This window comes from Salmo salar, chromosome ssa03, assembly GCF_905237065.1.
Source record: "Salmo salar chromosome ssa03, Ssal_v3.1, whole genome shotgun sequence".
Classification (NCBI taxonomy): Eukaryota; Metazoa; Chordata; class Actinopteri; order Salmoniformes; family Salmonidae; genus Salmo; species Salmo salar.
The window spans coordinates 39,162,605-39,178,425 of record NC_059444.1 but is presented as its reverse complement, the minus strand read 5'-3'; the positions used below and the strand labels follow the sequence as shown (position 1 = coordinate 39,178,425).

Sequence of the window (15,821 nt, the reverse complement as noted above, 5' to 3'; positions counted from 1 at the left end):
CTCTCTCTCGCTCTCTCGCTCTCTCTCTCTCTCTCTCTCTCTCTCTCGCTCTCTCTCGCTCTCTCGCTCTGGCTCTCTCGCTCTCTCGCTCTCTCACTCTCTCTCTCTCTCTCGCGCTCTGGCTCTCTCGCTCTCTTTCGCTCTTTCACTCGCACCAACACAGTTAGGTTTTTTTCTTGCATAGTCAAATCAATCACTTATTTTCATCATGAAAAATCTAACAAAAAAAAAAAGAATTACAAAATTATTTTTAAAAATTATTTTTTGTCTTTGAACACTGTAGCATATCATTAGGCTAGAAATATGGAACAAACTGCAAATGTTTATTTTGGAGAAAGGATGACATTCAGATTAGGATCCAATAAAATGTAATCTAATTAAAACATGACATAACCCATGAAGGATAAATCTGGGTGTGAAAATGTTAAAGGTAGGTTAAAACACTGCATAATAAAGGAACCACTGCTGTAGGAATGAACCGTGCGAGAGGAAAGATGAGTGTGATCATTTACCACAGGGAATTAGGTGATGTTGCTGTCATCGACTTCCATGCCATCAGTGGAAGCTGTCAAAACTAAATAAATAAAATGAAAGGCGGGCACAAGGGAGCGGCTGAGTGGCAGATGTTTCCAAAGAACGATCTCAGCAAATAAGAGCAGAGTATCTCTATAATTGTGTACAGTAATTATATATTCACTCAATCAAATGTGTTATAGCCTATTCATACTATTCTGTGAGGTAGGACAGACAAAAGTCATTGTTGTAAATGATGCTTTTCCTAATTATGTAAATAGTCTTATCCATCTGTAAAATCTATTGGTATCACACGTTCTAGGCCCATAAACACAGCCAGAGGCAGATGCAGTATAAAAAATAAGCAAAGTTTATTGAAGGAATAAAGGTTTAGGTTGGCTTGTTTTACATAGGCTACAGTAAAACACAACACTAATGACTTGAATGTCTGTAGTGCTGCAGTGCTTTCAAAGACTACTATTTGACTGAGTTCACAACTGAACAAAAACAGGCCAAAAACAGTGACAATTAAAACTACATACTGAAAGACAGAGAAAACAGTTGGCCACATTTAAACATAAACAGTAAATATTTTTGAAATACAAATATATAGGTTCATTGAAAGTAAATTACCTCAGTGGAGGAAGGGTTCAATATACTGCTTGGACCCCCCATCAAAATCTGTCCAAACACATAGGCTAGAATAAACTGAAAATTAAAAGACATTACTGCAGTGGCATAACTTTCAAAGCAATACATAGTCTGTCAAATTTCAATACATAAACACTTTTAAAGAAAATAAACACATATCTCAATTGACCACACATTTCTTCAAAAGCGGATGGTTCTCAAAATAGTTATCCAACAGACACCATGGCTGTGTTCACACAAGCAGCCCAATTAAGATACTTTGCCAATTATTTTAATATCTGATATACATCTGATCTTTTCCCTAATGTGTAAACAGCAAAAACATACATGAATCTGATCTTTTTACATCCGATATACAGTACCAGTCAAAAGTTTGGACACACCTACTCATTCAAGGGTTTTTCAATATTTTTACTATTTTCTACATTGTAGAATAATAGTGAAGACATTAAAACAATGAAATAACAAATATGGATTCCTGCAGTAACCAAAAAAGTGTTAAACAAATCAAAATATATTTAAGATTTTAGATTCTTCAAAGTAGCCACCCTTTGCCTTGATGACAGCTTTTCACACTATAAGCATTCTCTCAACCAGCTTCACCTGGACTGCTTTCTCAACAGTCTTGAAGGAGTTCCCACATATGCTGAGCACTTGTTGGCTGCTTTTCCTTCACTCTGCGGTCCAACTCATCTGAAACCATCTCAATTGGGTTGAGGCCAGGTGATTGTGGAGCCCAGGTCATCTGATGTAGCACTCCATCCCTCTCCTTCTTGGTCAAATAGCCCTTACACAGCCTGGAGGTGTGTTGGGTCATTGTCCTGTTGAAAACCAATTGATAGTTCCACTAAGTGCAAACTAAATGGGATGGCGAATCGCTGCAGAATTCTGTGGTAGCCATGCTGGTTAAGTGTGCCATGAACTCTAAATAAATCACAGACAGTGTCACTAGCAAAACACCCCCACACCATCACACCTCCTCCATGCTTCACAGTGGGAACCACACATACACATCTGTTCACCTACACTGCGTCTCAAAAAGAAACACCGGTTGGAACCAAAAATCTCAAATTTTGACTCATCAAACCAAAATACAGATTTCCACTGGTCTAATGTCCATTGCTTGTGTTTCTTGGCCCAAGCAAGTCTTTTCTTCTTATTGGTGTCCTTTAGTAGTGGTTTCTTTGCAATAATTTGACCATGAAGGCCTGATTCACGATTCCTCTGCACAGTTAATGTTGAGATGTGTCTGTTACTTGAACTCTGTGAAGCATTCATTTGGGCTGCAATTTCTGAGGCTGGTAACTCTAATGAATTTATTCTCTGCAGCAGAGGTAACTCTGGGTCTTCCTTTCATGTGGCGGTCCTCATGAGAGCCAGTTTCATCATAGCGCTTGATGGTTTTTGCGACTGCACTTGAAGAAATGTAAAAAATTATTTAAATGTTTCGTATTGACTAACTTTCATGTCTTAAAGTAATGATGGACTAAAGTTTCTCTGTGCTTATTTGAGCTGTTCTTGCCATGATATGAACCAAATAGGGCTATCACCTATATACTACCCCTACCTTGTCACAACACAACTGATGGGCTCAAACGTATTAATAAATTCCACAAATGAACTTTTATCAAGGCACACCTATTAATTTAAATTAATTCCAGGTGACTAACGCATGAAGCTGGTTGAGAGAATGCCAAGAGTGTGCAAAGCTGTCATCAAGGCAAAGGGTGGCTACATTGAATAATCTAAAATATAAATATATTTTATTTTAACACTTTTTTGCTTTCTACATGATTCTATGTGTTTTTTTCAATAGTTTTGATGTCTTCACTATTATTCTACAATGTAGAAAATAGTAAAAAATTAAGTAAAACCCTTGAATGAGTAGGTGTGTCCAAACTTTTGACTGGTGCTGGATACCACATCCATACGGATCTCAATCCTGATACAATTCTGATGTTCCATATGTAACTTCATGCAGTATGGACACTGAAATCTGATTTGTTTTGTTCTGAAGTGTTTTTTGTTTGTTACACATGACCTTTCATTAGCATGACAATCACCCCAAAATGTAAAGGAACAGTGACAGGAAATCAGCATCTTAAACGCTACTTCAGAGTCTACATCAGTGTGAATGTACACATCTGATAGGGAGTTTTTCCTAGCCACCGTGCTTCTACATCTGCATTGCTTGTTGTTTGGGGTTTTAGGCTGGGTTTCTGTACAGCACTTTGAGATATCAGCTGATGTAAGAAGGGCTATATAAATACATTTGATTTGATTTGATCTGATAGTGGGTCACATAAAACTGAGTGTTGATAGTCAGAACAAAAGATTGGATATGGAAAAAACACAATTGGGTTATTTGGGGGGCTGTGTTTAGTTCTCCAACAGACACAGCAAAGCAATGACACCACACACTTCGGGTAAAATGCTCTGATCCACGCACTTGTCTAAGGTTCATATCTAGATGCGAAACAGCTTTTAAATTTGAAGTCAAAAGCAGATATCTTTTTGTGCACTTTAGCTAACCCTAAACGTAACCCTTTCCCTAACCTTAACCTAATTATCCTAACCTGCTGTGTGTGTGTTCTTCTAAACCTGCTACAAAAGTAAATTTTGACAAATGCTGAACCCTTCTTAGCAAAAAGGGGCAGTTTTGTACTTTTTGACCTGTCCCTCTCTAATTAAGGTTCCAGAGGAAACACACTGACCAAACCTAAGGTTCTTACCCTCCCGCTCTCTCTTTCCCTCACACCTAATTCCTAACCCTAAACCTAACTATAACCCCTTACCCTTACACTAACCCTAATTCTAACCCTAACTCTAACCCTGATCTTAAAATAGCCATCTCCTCATGGGGATTTAGGAAAAGACCCCATTAGGGAAAATGTTCCTTGTTTTACTAACCCCAAAAGTCCCACAGGGATAGTAAAACACGGTCTGCTCTTTTCCAGTGCAAATATATAGTATCACAATGTAATCAGTGAAAACGACAAGTTTGTCAAATGTAACATTGTAAGCGCTAAATGAACGCAATGGGCTACGCCCTATCCCTCCGTCACTTCCGGGTCTAGTCGGACAGGGTTGTGGAAAAATATAAGTAGTTGTCATGATATTTATCTAGCCAATCTACAAATGACAGACACATATCAAATTATACAGAGTACATTACCCATGTCAGGGCTCAAGAAGAATTTTCGAGGTATTGTGCAGCTCTTTTTTGATAGACAGGAATATTTTATCTTGTCCGCAAACCCATCGTGAAGAGGTAAATTAACCTTAAGCTAGCTAACGTTAGCTAGCTAATTGATGTTTTGACATAGCTAGCTAGTTTAACCAACTAGCATTCGCTACACCACCTAGCAAGTTATTTACCGATAGCTAGCTAACGTTATTGCATTAACATTAGCCACAGATTTAGCTGGCTAAATATCGTCTCGTTTCCCAAGCTATATTTTTCGACACATAACGTTAACTTTATGTACCGGTAGCTATCTAGCAGGGTTAGCTAGGGCGCATCACAATCAATATAGCTAGTTTATCAAGCTAATTCGCTAGTCAGTTAATGTTAACTAGCTTTAACTATCCTCATTGTTGAACATCAGTGTTTTACTGAGTACTTCACCATAATATGCAGTATGATATCGAAGTTAAAGTTACCTAGATATTATATTGCCTTTCCTGCTTGCTGTAGCTTGCTAGTTAACGTGAATATACACAATATGTGCATTTTTAGGACATTGTAAATGAGCTAACGTTACTATAGTTAGTTAACGTTAGCTTGTGAATTCTGAAATTGTATTGAATTGTGAACTAAATAGTAGCTACGGCTTTCTATGTATGCAAGGCTGGCATCCAACGTCAGCCAAGACTGAGGTCAGGACCGTATAGCATGTATCCACAGGGTCACTGGTTCAAACCTCACTTTGATTGTCCCACCTTACAGAATAATGTGGTGGTAAGCTAGCTAACTGAGCAGGTCTGTACTGTGTGTTCATGGCACTCTTTTTGCCCACTGATCCAGCCTGCTGAGTGACCTGATCAGGTGGTGTTGGCACCTTTGTCCCATCTCATTCCAAGTCCCTGAGGAACTTTAATACAGGTAGAATATTTTCTCTTCACCATCAGATGCTCCATCCATCAGTGTGTCATATATACGGCTAGGCAAGCTGTTTACCCCCCACACACACACTTTCCCCTTTCCCCCCAGTAGAAGATGAACGGCCTATCCATTAGAGAGCTATGCTGCCTGTTCTGCTGCCCTCCTTGCCCCAGCCGCATCGCAGCCAAGCTGGCCTTCCTCCCTCCAGAGCCTACCTACGCAATGCTGCCAGACCCAGAGGCTACAGCTGCGGCAGCAGCCGGGACCACACCTGGGGGTGCACCCCCCTCTCTGGGGGCTCCGGGCCTGCGCTCCCGGCTCGGTGGCAGTGGGGGAGACAGAGGAGGAGGAGGGGGAGGAGGAGGAGGAGGAGAAGGCAGGTGGAAGCTCCACCTGACAGAGAGGGCAGAGTTCCAGTACACCCAGAGAGAGCTGGACATGACGGACGTGTTCCTGACAAGGTCTAGCCGGGGGAACAGGGTGGGCTGCATGTACATCCGCTGTGCCCCCAATGCCAGGTGAGTGAGTGAGTGGAGTGGAGGGGAGGAAGAAGTTAGAACAGTGTTAATCAATTGGTGGGCTGTGACATTTCTCTTGTTTGTTTTCAAAGAGATGGTGTTTGTTTCTCTCTGTGCATAGTGTCTATCCCTAAAAATAGACATCTGCAGGTTGTTCTGTTTTATAGAAATGCATTAAGTATGATAGTGTTCTATGGTTCTATTGTACAGTACATCATCCTTCTATTTTACGTTCTCTTAAATTGTACCTTTTTTTCCCTCCCTCCCTCCCTCCCTCCCTCCCTCCCTCCCTCCCTCCCTCCCTCCCTCCCTCCCTCCCTCCCTCCCTCCCTCCCTCCCTCCCTCCCTCCCTCCCTCATCACCTTCTCACCCCCCCACCTCCTTCTCTCCTAGGTTCACATTGCTATTCTCCCATGGTAATGCAGTAGACTTGGGTCAGATGAGTAGCTTCTACATTGGCCTGGGCACCCGTATCAACTGTAACATCTTCTCCTACGACTACTCTGGCTATGGTGTCAGCACCGGCAAACCCTCAGAGAAGAACCTCTACGCTGACATAGACGCTGCCTGGCACGCCCTACGCTCTCGGTAAACAGCTGTTACACACACACACACACACACACACACACACACACACACACACACACACACACACACACACAGCCACACCCGCTTGTCAACTAATCATCAAGACCTTTGATCAGCTGAATTAGGGGGCTTTCACACCGAATTTGTTTGGAGCGTTTTTTTTCCCCAAACCCTGTTGCGTTTTCCCCCTTAATTTTGTTCGTTTGGACTGGTGTGAACACACTACCCGCACTCCGGAGTGCACTAAGCAACACACTGGTTTGCTCAGAAAGGGTGGTCTTGGTCCGTTTAAATTCGTACCATGATGCGGTTCGCTGCAGGTGAGAACGCAGTCCGGACCAAACAAAGGAAAGGAACCAGAGTCGCACAGTGTTATTGGTTGTTTCACTGTGAGCGTTTTGATGAAATGCAGCCCACAGCATTATAACTTGATATCTCTCAAACATTCTGTGAGTATATGTAGATTAGGGGAGACGGGGACTATACCGCGGATAGGCTGTTGAATATAGCCCGTTCATGCCGCAGTTAGGGGGGCTTTTGCGCTGTTTCATCCCGCATGTTGTTGGAAGACCAAAGCATAAGTAATATGAAGATTGGTTCTCACAAGTGATGGTTCAAGATAAACATACAGTGCCTTCGGAAAGTATTCAGAGCCCTTGACTTTTTCCACATTTTGGTACGTTACAGCCTTATTCTAAAATGGATGTTAAAAATAATAATAATCCTAAGCAATCTACACACAATACCTCATAATGATGAAGCAAAAACAAGTTTTTAGCAAATATATTAACAACAAAAATACCTTATTTACATAAGTATTCAGACCCTTTGCTATGAGAATCGAAATTGAGCTCAGGTGCATCCTGTTTCCATTGATCATCCTTGAGATGTTTCTACAACTTGATTGGAGTCCACCTGTGGTATATTCAATTGATTGGAAATGTTTTGGAAAGGAACACACCTGTCTATATAAGGTCCCACAGTTGACAGTGCATGTCAGAGCAAAAACCAAGCCATGAGGTCGAAGGAGTTGTCCATAGAGCTCAGAGACAGGATTGTGTCGAGACAGATCTGAGGAATGGTACCAAAAAATGTCTGCAGCATTGAAGGTCCCCAAGAACACAGTGGCCTCCATCATTCATAAATGGAAGAAGTTTAGAACCACCAAGACTCTTAATTGAGCTGGTTGCCCGGCCAAACTGAGCAATTGGGGGAGAAGGGCCTTGGTCAGGGAGGTGACCAAGAACCCAATGGTCACTCTGACAGAGCTCTAGAGTTCCTCTGTGGAGATGGGAGAACCATCTCTGCAGCACTCCACCAATCGGGCCTTTATGGTAGAGTGACCAGACGGAAACCACTCCTCAGTAAAAGGCAGCCCGCTTGGAGTTTGCCAAACGTCACCTAAAGTCTCTCAGACCATGAGAAAGAAGATTCTCTGGTCTGATGAAACCAAGATTGAACTCTTTGGCCTGAATGCCAAGCGTCACGTCTGGAGGAAACCTGGCATCATCCCTACGGTGAAGCATGGTGGTGGCAGCATCATGCTGTGGGGACATCTTTCAGTGGCAGAGACTGGGAGACTAGTCAGGATCAACGGAAAAATGAACGAAGCAAAGTACAGAGATAGATCCTTGACGAACCTGCTACAGAGGGCTCAGGACCTCAGACTGGGGTGAAGGTTCACCTTCCCACAGGACAACGACCCTAAGTACAGTCAAGACAACGCAGGAGTGGCTTCGGGACAAGTCTCTGAATGTCCTTGACTGGCCCAGCCAGAGTCCGGATGAACCCAAACAAACATCTCAAAGAGACCTGAAAATAGCTGTGCAGCAACACTCCCCATCTAACCTGACAGAGCTTGAGAGGCTATGCGGAGAAGAATGGGAGAAACTCCCCAAATACAGTTGTGCCAAGCTTGTAGCGTCATACCTAAGACTTGAGACTGTAATCACTGCCAAAGGTGCTTCAACAAAGTACTGAGTAATATTGATATATCAGTTTTTTTCTGAAACCTGTTTTTTGCTTTGTCATTGTGTAGATTGATGAGAAAAAAATGAACGATGTAATCAATTTTAGAATAAGGCTGTAACCTAACAATGTGGAAAAAGTCAAGTAGTCTGAATAATTTCCGAAGGCACAGTAGATGGATTTAACGTGAGCGTTTTTTGTCAAATAAACAAATGACTTGCATGGACATATGGTTTTGTTTAGGATTTTTTTGTTTGATATTTGGCAATGTGAAATGAACCGGACCAAATGGGAGGCAAAAAATGTGATGTAACAAATAATCAAACTCTGAATGAAACTGTAGCTCAAAATTGTGTGAAACTTCCTTATATAGTGCTGGGCTGAGGCTGCACACACTAGGGCTGACCCCATTTCGTCAACTGGTCGATTGTTTGGTCGATAGGCTGTTGGTCTGAGATTTGAGATTTCTTTCGTCGAGCAGTAGCAAAAATATATATATTTTTTTCATGTCTAATTCGCGTCTGCCTGAGTTAACTAATCCATTGTGGAGGCCATGGGGATGGCACAGTCCATCACTCTAAGACATGCTACTGAAATTGTATATGGTTATATTACGTAAGAACAATGGTGCAACACAAAAAAATTATATAATTTTATTACAAATGCCCCTTTCTTCCACGTCGGGTAGCGGTCGCTGTCCGCTGTTCTGAAACACATCAGTGCGCTGTTAAATTGTCGCCTTTTCCTAGACCTTGTTGCTATGCGCATAATAGCAAAGTTACCCAGCATATTGGTGTTGAGAACGATGCGGCGGAAGCAGCAGCAGAGTTAGGAGATGAGGAAAATAGCCCTTGACTTAATTGTCTAAGAACAGTGAAGCGAGAGGAAACCCCAACTTAATTAGGTCTGTAATCAACAGCCTAACTGTTAAATGTGCCTGGCTTTATAAATCATCCATATCTACAGAAGTAAGACATCCTGCTTCTGTTGCCTGTTTGAGTGTTTGTTTTAATAGCCTACTGATCCCGTGAGCACCGAGCCTCACGCAACCACAGTGTTGGATAAACTATTTCACAAATTTGGTTCTTTTTAATCTTTGCTATGCTGTAATAAAGGCTTTGCACTTTTTTTCATCAGAACAGCCTCTCTGGCATTACTTATTTTTTTTGCGTTGTTTACACTGTTCCAAATTGCCAGAAAAACAATCATTTATAATAATGATATTTTCTTGATCACCTTATTGTTATTATTACCAGTAGGATCATCATTATAATATTAAGTAATGTCATTACTATTCGTGGGCTTATTAGAGCAGCCTTGTATAACCACCATCAAGTTGTCGGCCTAAGAGCGCATCCTGTTTAGGCTTAATGCCGTAACTTACTTAGGCCTATATTTCAATACTTTTATAGGCTACTGTATCGATCATTCATTCTTTCGTTCATGACATCACACAGCATACGAGTCATTCATGATTTGAAATGCAATCAAGCATTTTTCTTAGGTTTCAAATAAAATGACAAAGCCATCTTTATATAATTAGTGTAAACAATAAATATATCGTTCCATGCCGGCGATTGCATTCACGAATGCATGTGTCTGTTTTTAGTCTTTGCTGTAATAAAGGCTTTCCCCCAAAAAAATGTACCTTACAACAGACTTTCTGGTTACGCTTTAAATCTATTTCATGTTTTCATTGTTCTAAACGGTCGAAAAATGATATTGTAATCTAACAGCACTTGTTTGGTGCACATCTGACTTCCCCGTTACCTCCTGAGCAACCATACATTCCCCCTTTCCGAGTTTGCCATCTGAATTTCTGAGCCCACCACAATCAAATCAATTGTGGTTGGACTCCCTCTATTCATTCATCTGTATGACTTAATTATTTTATTAAACAGAGCACTTAAAGCATCAGACAAGCATATAGTTGATTAGATTAAAACACATAGGATCTGTCTCTATATGGAAAAAATATACTTTACTTTTTTTTTTTGAACAATTGATTGGTCAAAATAACAGATGACTATCGGGCAACCGATATCATTTTTTTGTCGGGGACAGCCCTAGCAAACACTGTGAATACCACAACCAGGTCACCCGTGATACAGGTCAGTATTCGACATCCATCCATGTCTGAGGATGTTGAGCGATGACTTGGAAGCTGGCCACTAGGGGCACTGTTGCCTTCAAGTTGGTTTTGCTTGAGCATTGAGGAAGGGGATGCTGGATGGGCGTAAGAATCTGCATTTGATTCCAAATGTTGCAAGTTCGATTCCAGCGATAGAATCTTGTTAAAACCTACCCTAAACCTTAACCCTTATCTTAACCATTTGGAGTTAATGCCTAACCTTAACCCTGACATATAAGAAACATGGATGAACGTCTAATTCCGATGTGCGACTGTGAGAGCTTGTTGGAAAAGCAAGTAGGCCTATTTTGGTCCTCTCTGTATTTGTTTACTCAGTTCTCTGTGCGTATGTGTGTCAGGTATGGCATCAGCCCAGAGAACATCATCCTGTATGGGCAGAGTATTGGCACGGTACCCACGGTGGACCTGGCGTCCAGGTTTGAGTGTGCTGCTGTGGTGCTCCACTCCCCTCTCACCTCTGGCATGAGAGTGGCCTTCCCTGACACCAAGAAGACCTACTGCTTTGATGCCTTCCCCAAGTAAGACACACATGCACACAAAAAAAAAACATTAGAATGCTTAATTTAGATCCAGGACAAAAGAAATTGTCATAAAGGCCCACATCTTTTGGATTAAATAAATATTTGGACTCCTCACCCAAAAAACACATCACAAAATGATCATACACAAATGTAATCGCAGAAACAAGGACAAGGTCTCGTAGACTGCTTACTAACTGATTATAACCGATGTATTGCAGCATAGAGAAAGTGTCTAAGATCCCATCCCCGGTGCTGATCATTCACGGGACGGAGGACGAGGTGATCGACTTCTCCCACGGCCTGGCTCTGTTTGAGCGCTGTCCCAAGGCCGTGGAGCCTCTCTGGGTGGAGGGGGCGGGACACAACGACATAGAGCTCTACAGCCAATACCTGGAGAGACTACGGCGCTTCATCAACCAAGACCTGGCTGCAGCACACGCCTGAGAGAGGAGGAGAGGGTGTGTGTGTGTGTGTGTGTGTGTGTGTGTGTGTGTGTGTGTGTGTGTGTGTGTGTGTGTCTGTGTCTGTCAGGAGCTGTACAAAGTCATCAACCTACAGTACCTGAAGAGGAGCATCCAGTATGCTGTAAATCTGTGTGTGCGTTTAGGGTATGTGTGTTGACTCATGGAAATGAATGACCTCTTTGATATGGACACGACTGTCCGACTTTGGGTACGTGTTCCTTGAGGCTTCCTGAGGCTGAATATGTGTGTGCACCTACAAACTGTCTTCTCTGTGTACATACAGGTAACTGACGAAATAAAGGAAACACCAACAAAGTGTCTTAATAGGGCGTTGGGCCACCACGAGCCGCCAGAACAGCTTCAATGCGCCTTGGCAAAGATTCTACAAGTGTCTGGAACACACAACCACAACCCCTTTTTAAATGTGGTTTGTCCAATATTTGTATTTTTTTTTATCCCAGCCCCCGTCCCCGCAGGAGCCCTTTTATCTTTTGGTAGGCTGTCATTGTAAATAAGGATTTGTTCTTAACTGACTTGCCTAGTTAAATAAAAAAGAAACCTATGCTTCTTTGAGACCCCTCTTTCAAAGTCACTGAGATCTCTTCTAGCTATGGAAGCCAAAATAATGGGCAACTGGGCATTTTTATACGACTCTAAGCATGATGGGATGTTAAATTGCTTAATTAACTCAGGAACCACGCCTGTGTGGAAGCACCTGCTTTCAAAATACTTTGCATCCCTCATTTACTAAAGTGTTTCCTTTCTTTTGGCAGTTACATGTATGTATGTACAACTCAGTTGAAAATGCTATCTGTATGGACCTGAGTTGTCATTACTCCTCCCTGTGTCTACAGTGGACAGCTGTCTGTCTGCTTTTGTTTGTATTTCTCCCCGTCACTCTTAAAAGAGACATCTCCCTCTCTGGATTGCCTTCACCAATCCAGAGAGGGGGAGAACTGGCCTTTTGAGAGTCATTTGAGAAAGAATATTTTCTCAAATTCCAGTTATTTTCTGTCCACTTGCCCCTGTCCGTTTGCTAAGAAGTTAAAACAGACTCGCAGGAGAGAAAGTCTTCTCTCCTGTGAGTCTGTGTTTTAACTTCTTAAACTAAGGTTATGATAACTGAGTGAGGGCAAGGAATGAAGATCTACTGCAGTATTAATTTTACTATTTGTTTGACTGTTGCCCATCCATATTATCCAATGTGTCTGAAGTCTACGGGTTGTGGAGACTTTGATGTCTCTGAAGCCTTAGATGAATATAGATTTGTAGTCACAAACACATCTGGAGTCAGGCTAGAAAATACCATAAAAAAAAACAAGTTTGTTTTTGTAAGGAGACCTCTGTGTCTGTCTTGATAGATTGCAAATGTGAATGAAGATCAATCAAGCCTATACAACAAAACAGGTTTGAGAGGCCTTTGGAAAATCTCTTTTAGTTTTCAATTTAGAAACGGTCTTCTCTGTAGCTCTTGAGAAGATGGTTCAGTTTACTGTTTTGAGGATGGAGAGAGCAGGACTGATGATCAATTGCAGTGGATGATGTCCGCGAAGCCATCTAAACTGTCATTTTCTGTCAAAGTAACATGTTTTTTCATGCGTCTTACATTTTACATCGTACATGTACGAAATGGTTGTTTGGTTTGCTGCTACTTATCTGTATCAAACACAGGACGACAGACCTTTTCTATTCCTGATGGTAAAGAAATTGTGTTAGAGTCTTATAAATATAACACTTTTACTGACTTTCTGAGATCTGAAAGGATTACACATTCCTTAATTCACATTTATCCTCAATCTTTGCTCATGCATTTTCTCTCAAAGTAATAACATTTTATAGTGTATAGCAGAGCCACAGATAGACACAGAGTTAGGGCTTGATTCAATCCTTATCACTGAGGTTCAGCGCTGTAGCGCGGTTGAAATGTGAAGGTCATTTCCGATTGGAGCCGACATATGCCACTTTTACTGTGAATGCGGTCTCCGCAAGCGCAGGAACATTACTTGGACGTTTCTATCAGGCTGTAACGCAGGTCTCCAGCACTACGGATTGAGTCGAGCCATTACTTAAACTCTGTTTGAAACGTCGAATCATAACTAGGTTCCATAACATAGATGGAGCCAACATGAATGCCAGTTTCATGAACTGATGGTATGATATCTGTGGTGTATAGGAGCTCTTCTATGGTGACAGAATTATTCACGTCTGATCCAAGCCGTAAACGAGCTGCTCACTGTTAGTGTGGTGCAGGTTCCACCACATCAGTCCACAAACAACCACACGGCACAAGCAAGCATGATAAGCAGGTCTTAAGTTCAGGACTATTGTACAAAGCATCCAAAGTGTAGTTAAATATAATATGTACATTTGTGTCTATTTTAGTATTGTTGACTAACTGATCCTCCCACCAGAAAGACCTGAAGCAAGGACTCTAGGAATGATCTAGTCATAGAAAACTGCAGTTACTGTCTAAAATAGTACCTCTCTATTGAAGGGACAAAGGCTAGTGTATGCTGAACAACACTACTTAACACTGCAGTCATCCTGGGTGAAAGTGGCACTTTGTAGGTGGGCTGCTTTTCCATGATCATTTTGAACAAGGATCTATTCCATTTTCACTGTATGCTGTGTGTCACCCAACCTAAGGTGGTGGAAGTTCCTCAGCCTCCTTTGCCAGGGTTCTAGACTCACCAGGGTTCTAGACTTGCCAGGGTTCTAGGATGAGACTAGATCTGTTCCGGTTTTCATTATTGTACCCTAGGTGGTTCTTGCTAAGAAGGTGTCTGAATATAAGGGGGAATAATGAATATGGTGGTTCATTGAGACTTGAGACTGAATAGAGAATAGTCTCTCTTGACCCTATGATAATGAAAGTGAGGTAGCGATACCTTGACAACTGTATGCATGTCCATTATTTGTGTTTTGCTGGGCAAATGTTTGGGTGGGGAATATAACTTTGTGTGTGTGATGCCAGAGGACAAAGTAGAACTCAAGGCATTGCACGATATAGTGCTTTTTAAACTGGGGTATTGATTGTTTTTTTTATTACTGAAACTAAAGTATTGATTTGAGTTTTGTGCTAGAGTTTGGATAGGAAAAACGCTGGGTGGGGTTAGAACATGTGGAAGTGGTTTATACATGGATGTTGTACTTCACCTATTCTATGTTATGATTTGTAATTTTATCTTTTCTTTTTTTGAAATTGAAACTATGTAATGACATTAATTAATGGGACTGAACCTTGACCTTTTTATTGACAATGGGGGGAAAAAAACAATAAAGAACAATTATGTACAAAAATATGAACCTGCGTTGATCATTTGATGACTCTAGGTTGTAAAAACAAATCACATAATTTGTGAATGAATGTCGTAATTACAGTGCATTGTTCATTAACAAGTAATAGACTGTTCTCTCTGCTAAGTGTGGAACCAACAGGACCCTGAACAGATTCTACCCCCAAGCCATACGTCTGCTAAATAGTTAGTGCGGGTAGCTGTTTGGATAACTCTTTAACTATCAGCATTGACCCTTTTAGCACCGACTTTTTTGACTCATCACATACACTTCTGTTACTGTTTATTATCTATCCTGTTACCTGGTCACTTTATTCCTAGTTATATATACAGTTGAAGTCGGAGGGTTACATACACCTTAGCCAAACACATTTAAACCCAGTTTTTCACAATACCTGACATTTAATCCTAGTAAAAATTATGTTAGGTCAGTTAGGATCACCACTTTATTGTAAATCTTGATGGGAAAAACTCCCAACAATTTTTTTAGATGCATGCCAGCAAAGCCACTACACAACACAACACTAAACTATACATAATTGCACTATAACGGTGACACTATAACTGAAACAGTTCATTTTTAAAAAACATAGCTGATGTGGCTGACTTGCTTAAACAAATGCGCTTTCTACTGGCGTTTGAGATGTACAAACTATGGCATAAGGGGCAATCTGTAATTTCGATTAAGACAACGAGCGAGCTAGGACGGACGTAATCAATATAACTATTTGTTCAGCACTTTTGAAATGTACAGCGACAGAATTCAGAACATGGGCTGTTCTTACAGTATTCTCCCAGTACACCAAGTCAGAACCGTAGGATAAATAAAGAGGGCATATAAGCAGACAATTCCCTTGTTAGCTGCTTTTCCTTCACTCTGCGGTCCAACTCATCCCAAACCATCTCAATTTGGTTGAGGTCAGGGGATTGTGGAGGCCAGGTCATGTGATGCAGCACTCCATCACTCTCCTTCTTGGTAAAATAGCCCTTACACAGCCTGGAGGTGTGTTTTGGGTCATTGTCCTGTATTAGGTCTGTATTAGTT

At 41.4% G+C, this 15,821-nt stretch overlaps 1 protein-coding gene across 4 annotated transcripts; it reads left to right on the top strand.

Moving 5' to 3' along the window:
• The first annotated feature begins 4,219 nt into the window (after positions 1–4,219).
• Positions 4,220–14,782, top strand: LOC106600034 (alpha/beta hydrolase domain-containing protein 17A). 4 transcript variants are annotated; one of them, XM_014191370.2, is made up of 6 exons: positions 4,220–4,369; positions 5,192–5,269; positions 5,381–5,787; positions 6,181–6,375; positions 10,834–11,013; positions 11,235–14,782. In XM_014191370.2, exons 3-6 carry the CDS (start codon positions 5,384–5,386, stop codon positions 11,458–11,460), a joined length of 1,005 nt encoding a protein of 334 aa, XP_014046845.1. In that variant the 5' UTR covers positions 4,220–4,369; positions 5,192–5,269; positions 5,381–5,383; the 3' UTR covers positions 11,461–14,782. The 4 variants fall into 4 exon arrangements, with proteins under 4 accessions (XP_014046845.1, XP_014046844.1, XP_014046847.1 ...); XM_014191369.2 differs by having other exon boundaries at positions 4,225–4,435; positions 5,378–5,787; XM_014191372.2 differs by having other exon boundaries at positions 4,231–4,369; positions 5,378–5,787.
• The last annotated feature ends 1,039 nt before the right edge of the window (positions 14,783–15,821 follow it).

Excerpts from the sequence above, each read along its gene's own strand:
- LOC106600034 (XM_014191370.2), top strand. The coding sequence starts at position 5,384 with ATGAACGGCCTATCCATTAGAGAGCTATGCTGCCTGTTCTGCTGCCCT. Across the intron at positions 5,788-6,180 it reads CGCTGTGCCCCCAATGCCAG|GTTCACATTGCTATTCTCCC; the intron begins GTGAGTGAGTGA and ends CTTCTCTCCTAG. Across the intron at positions 11,014-11,234 it reads TGCTTTGATGCCTTCCCCAA|CATAGAGAAAGTGTCTAAGA; the intron begins GTAAGACACACA and ends GATGTATTGCAG.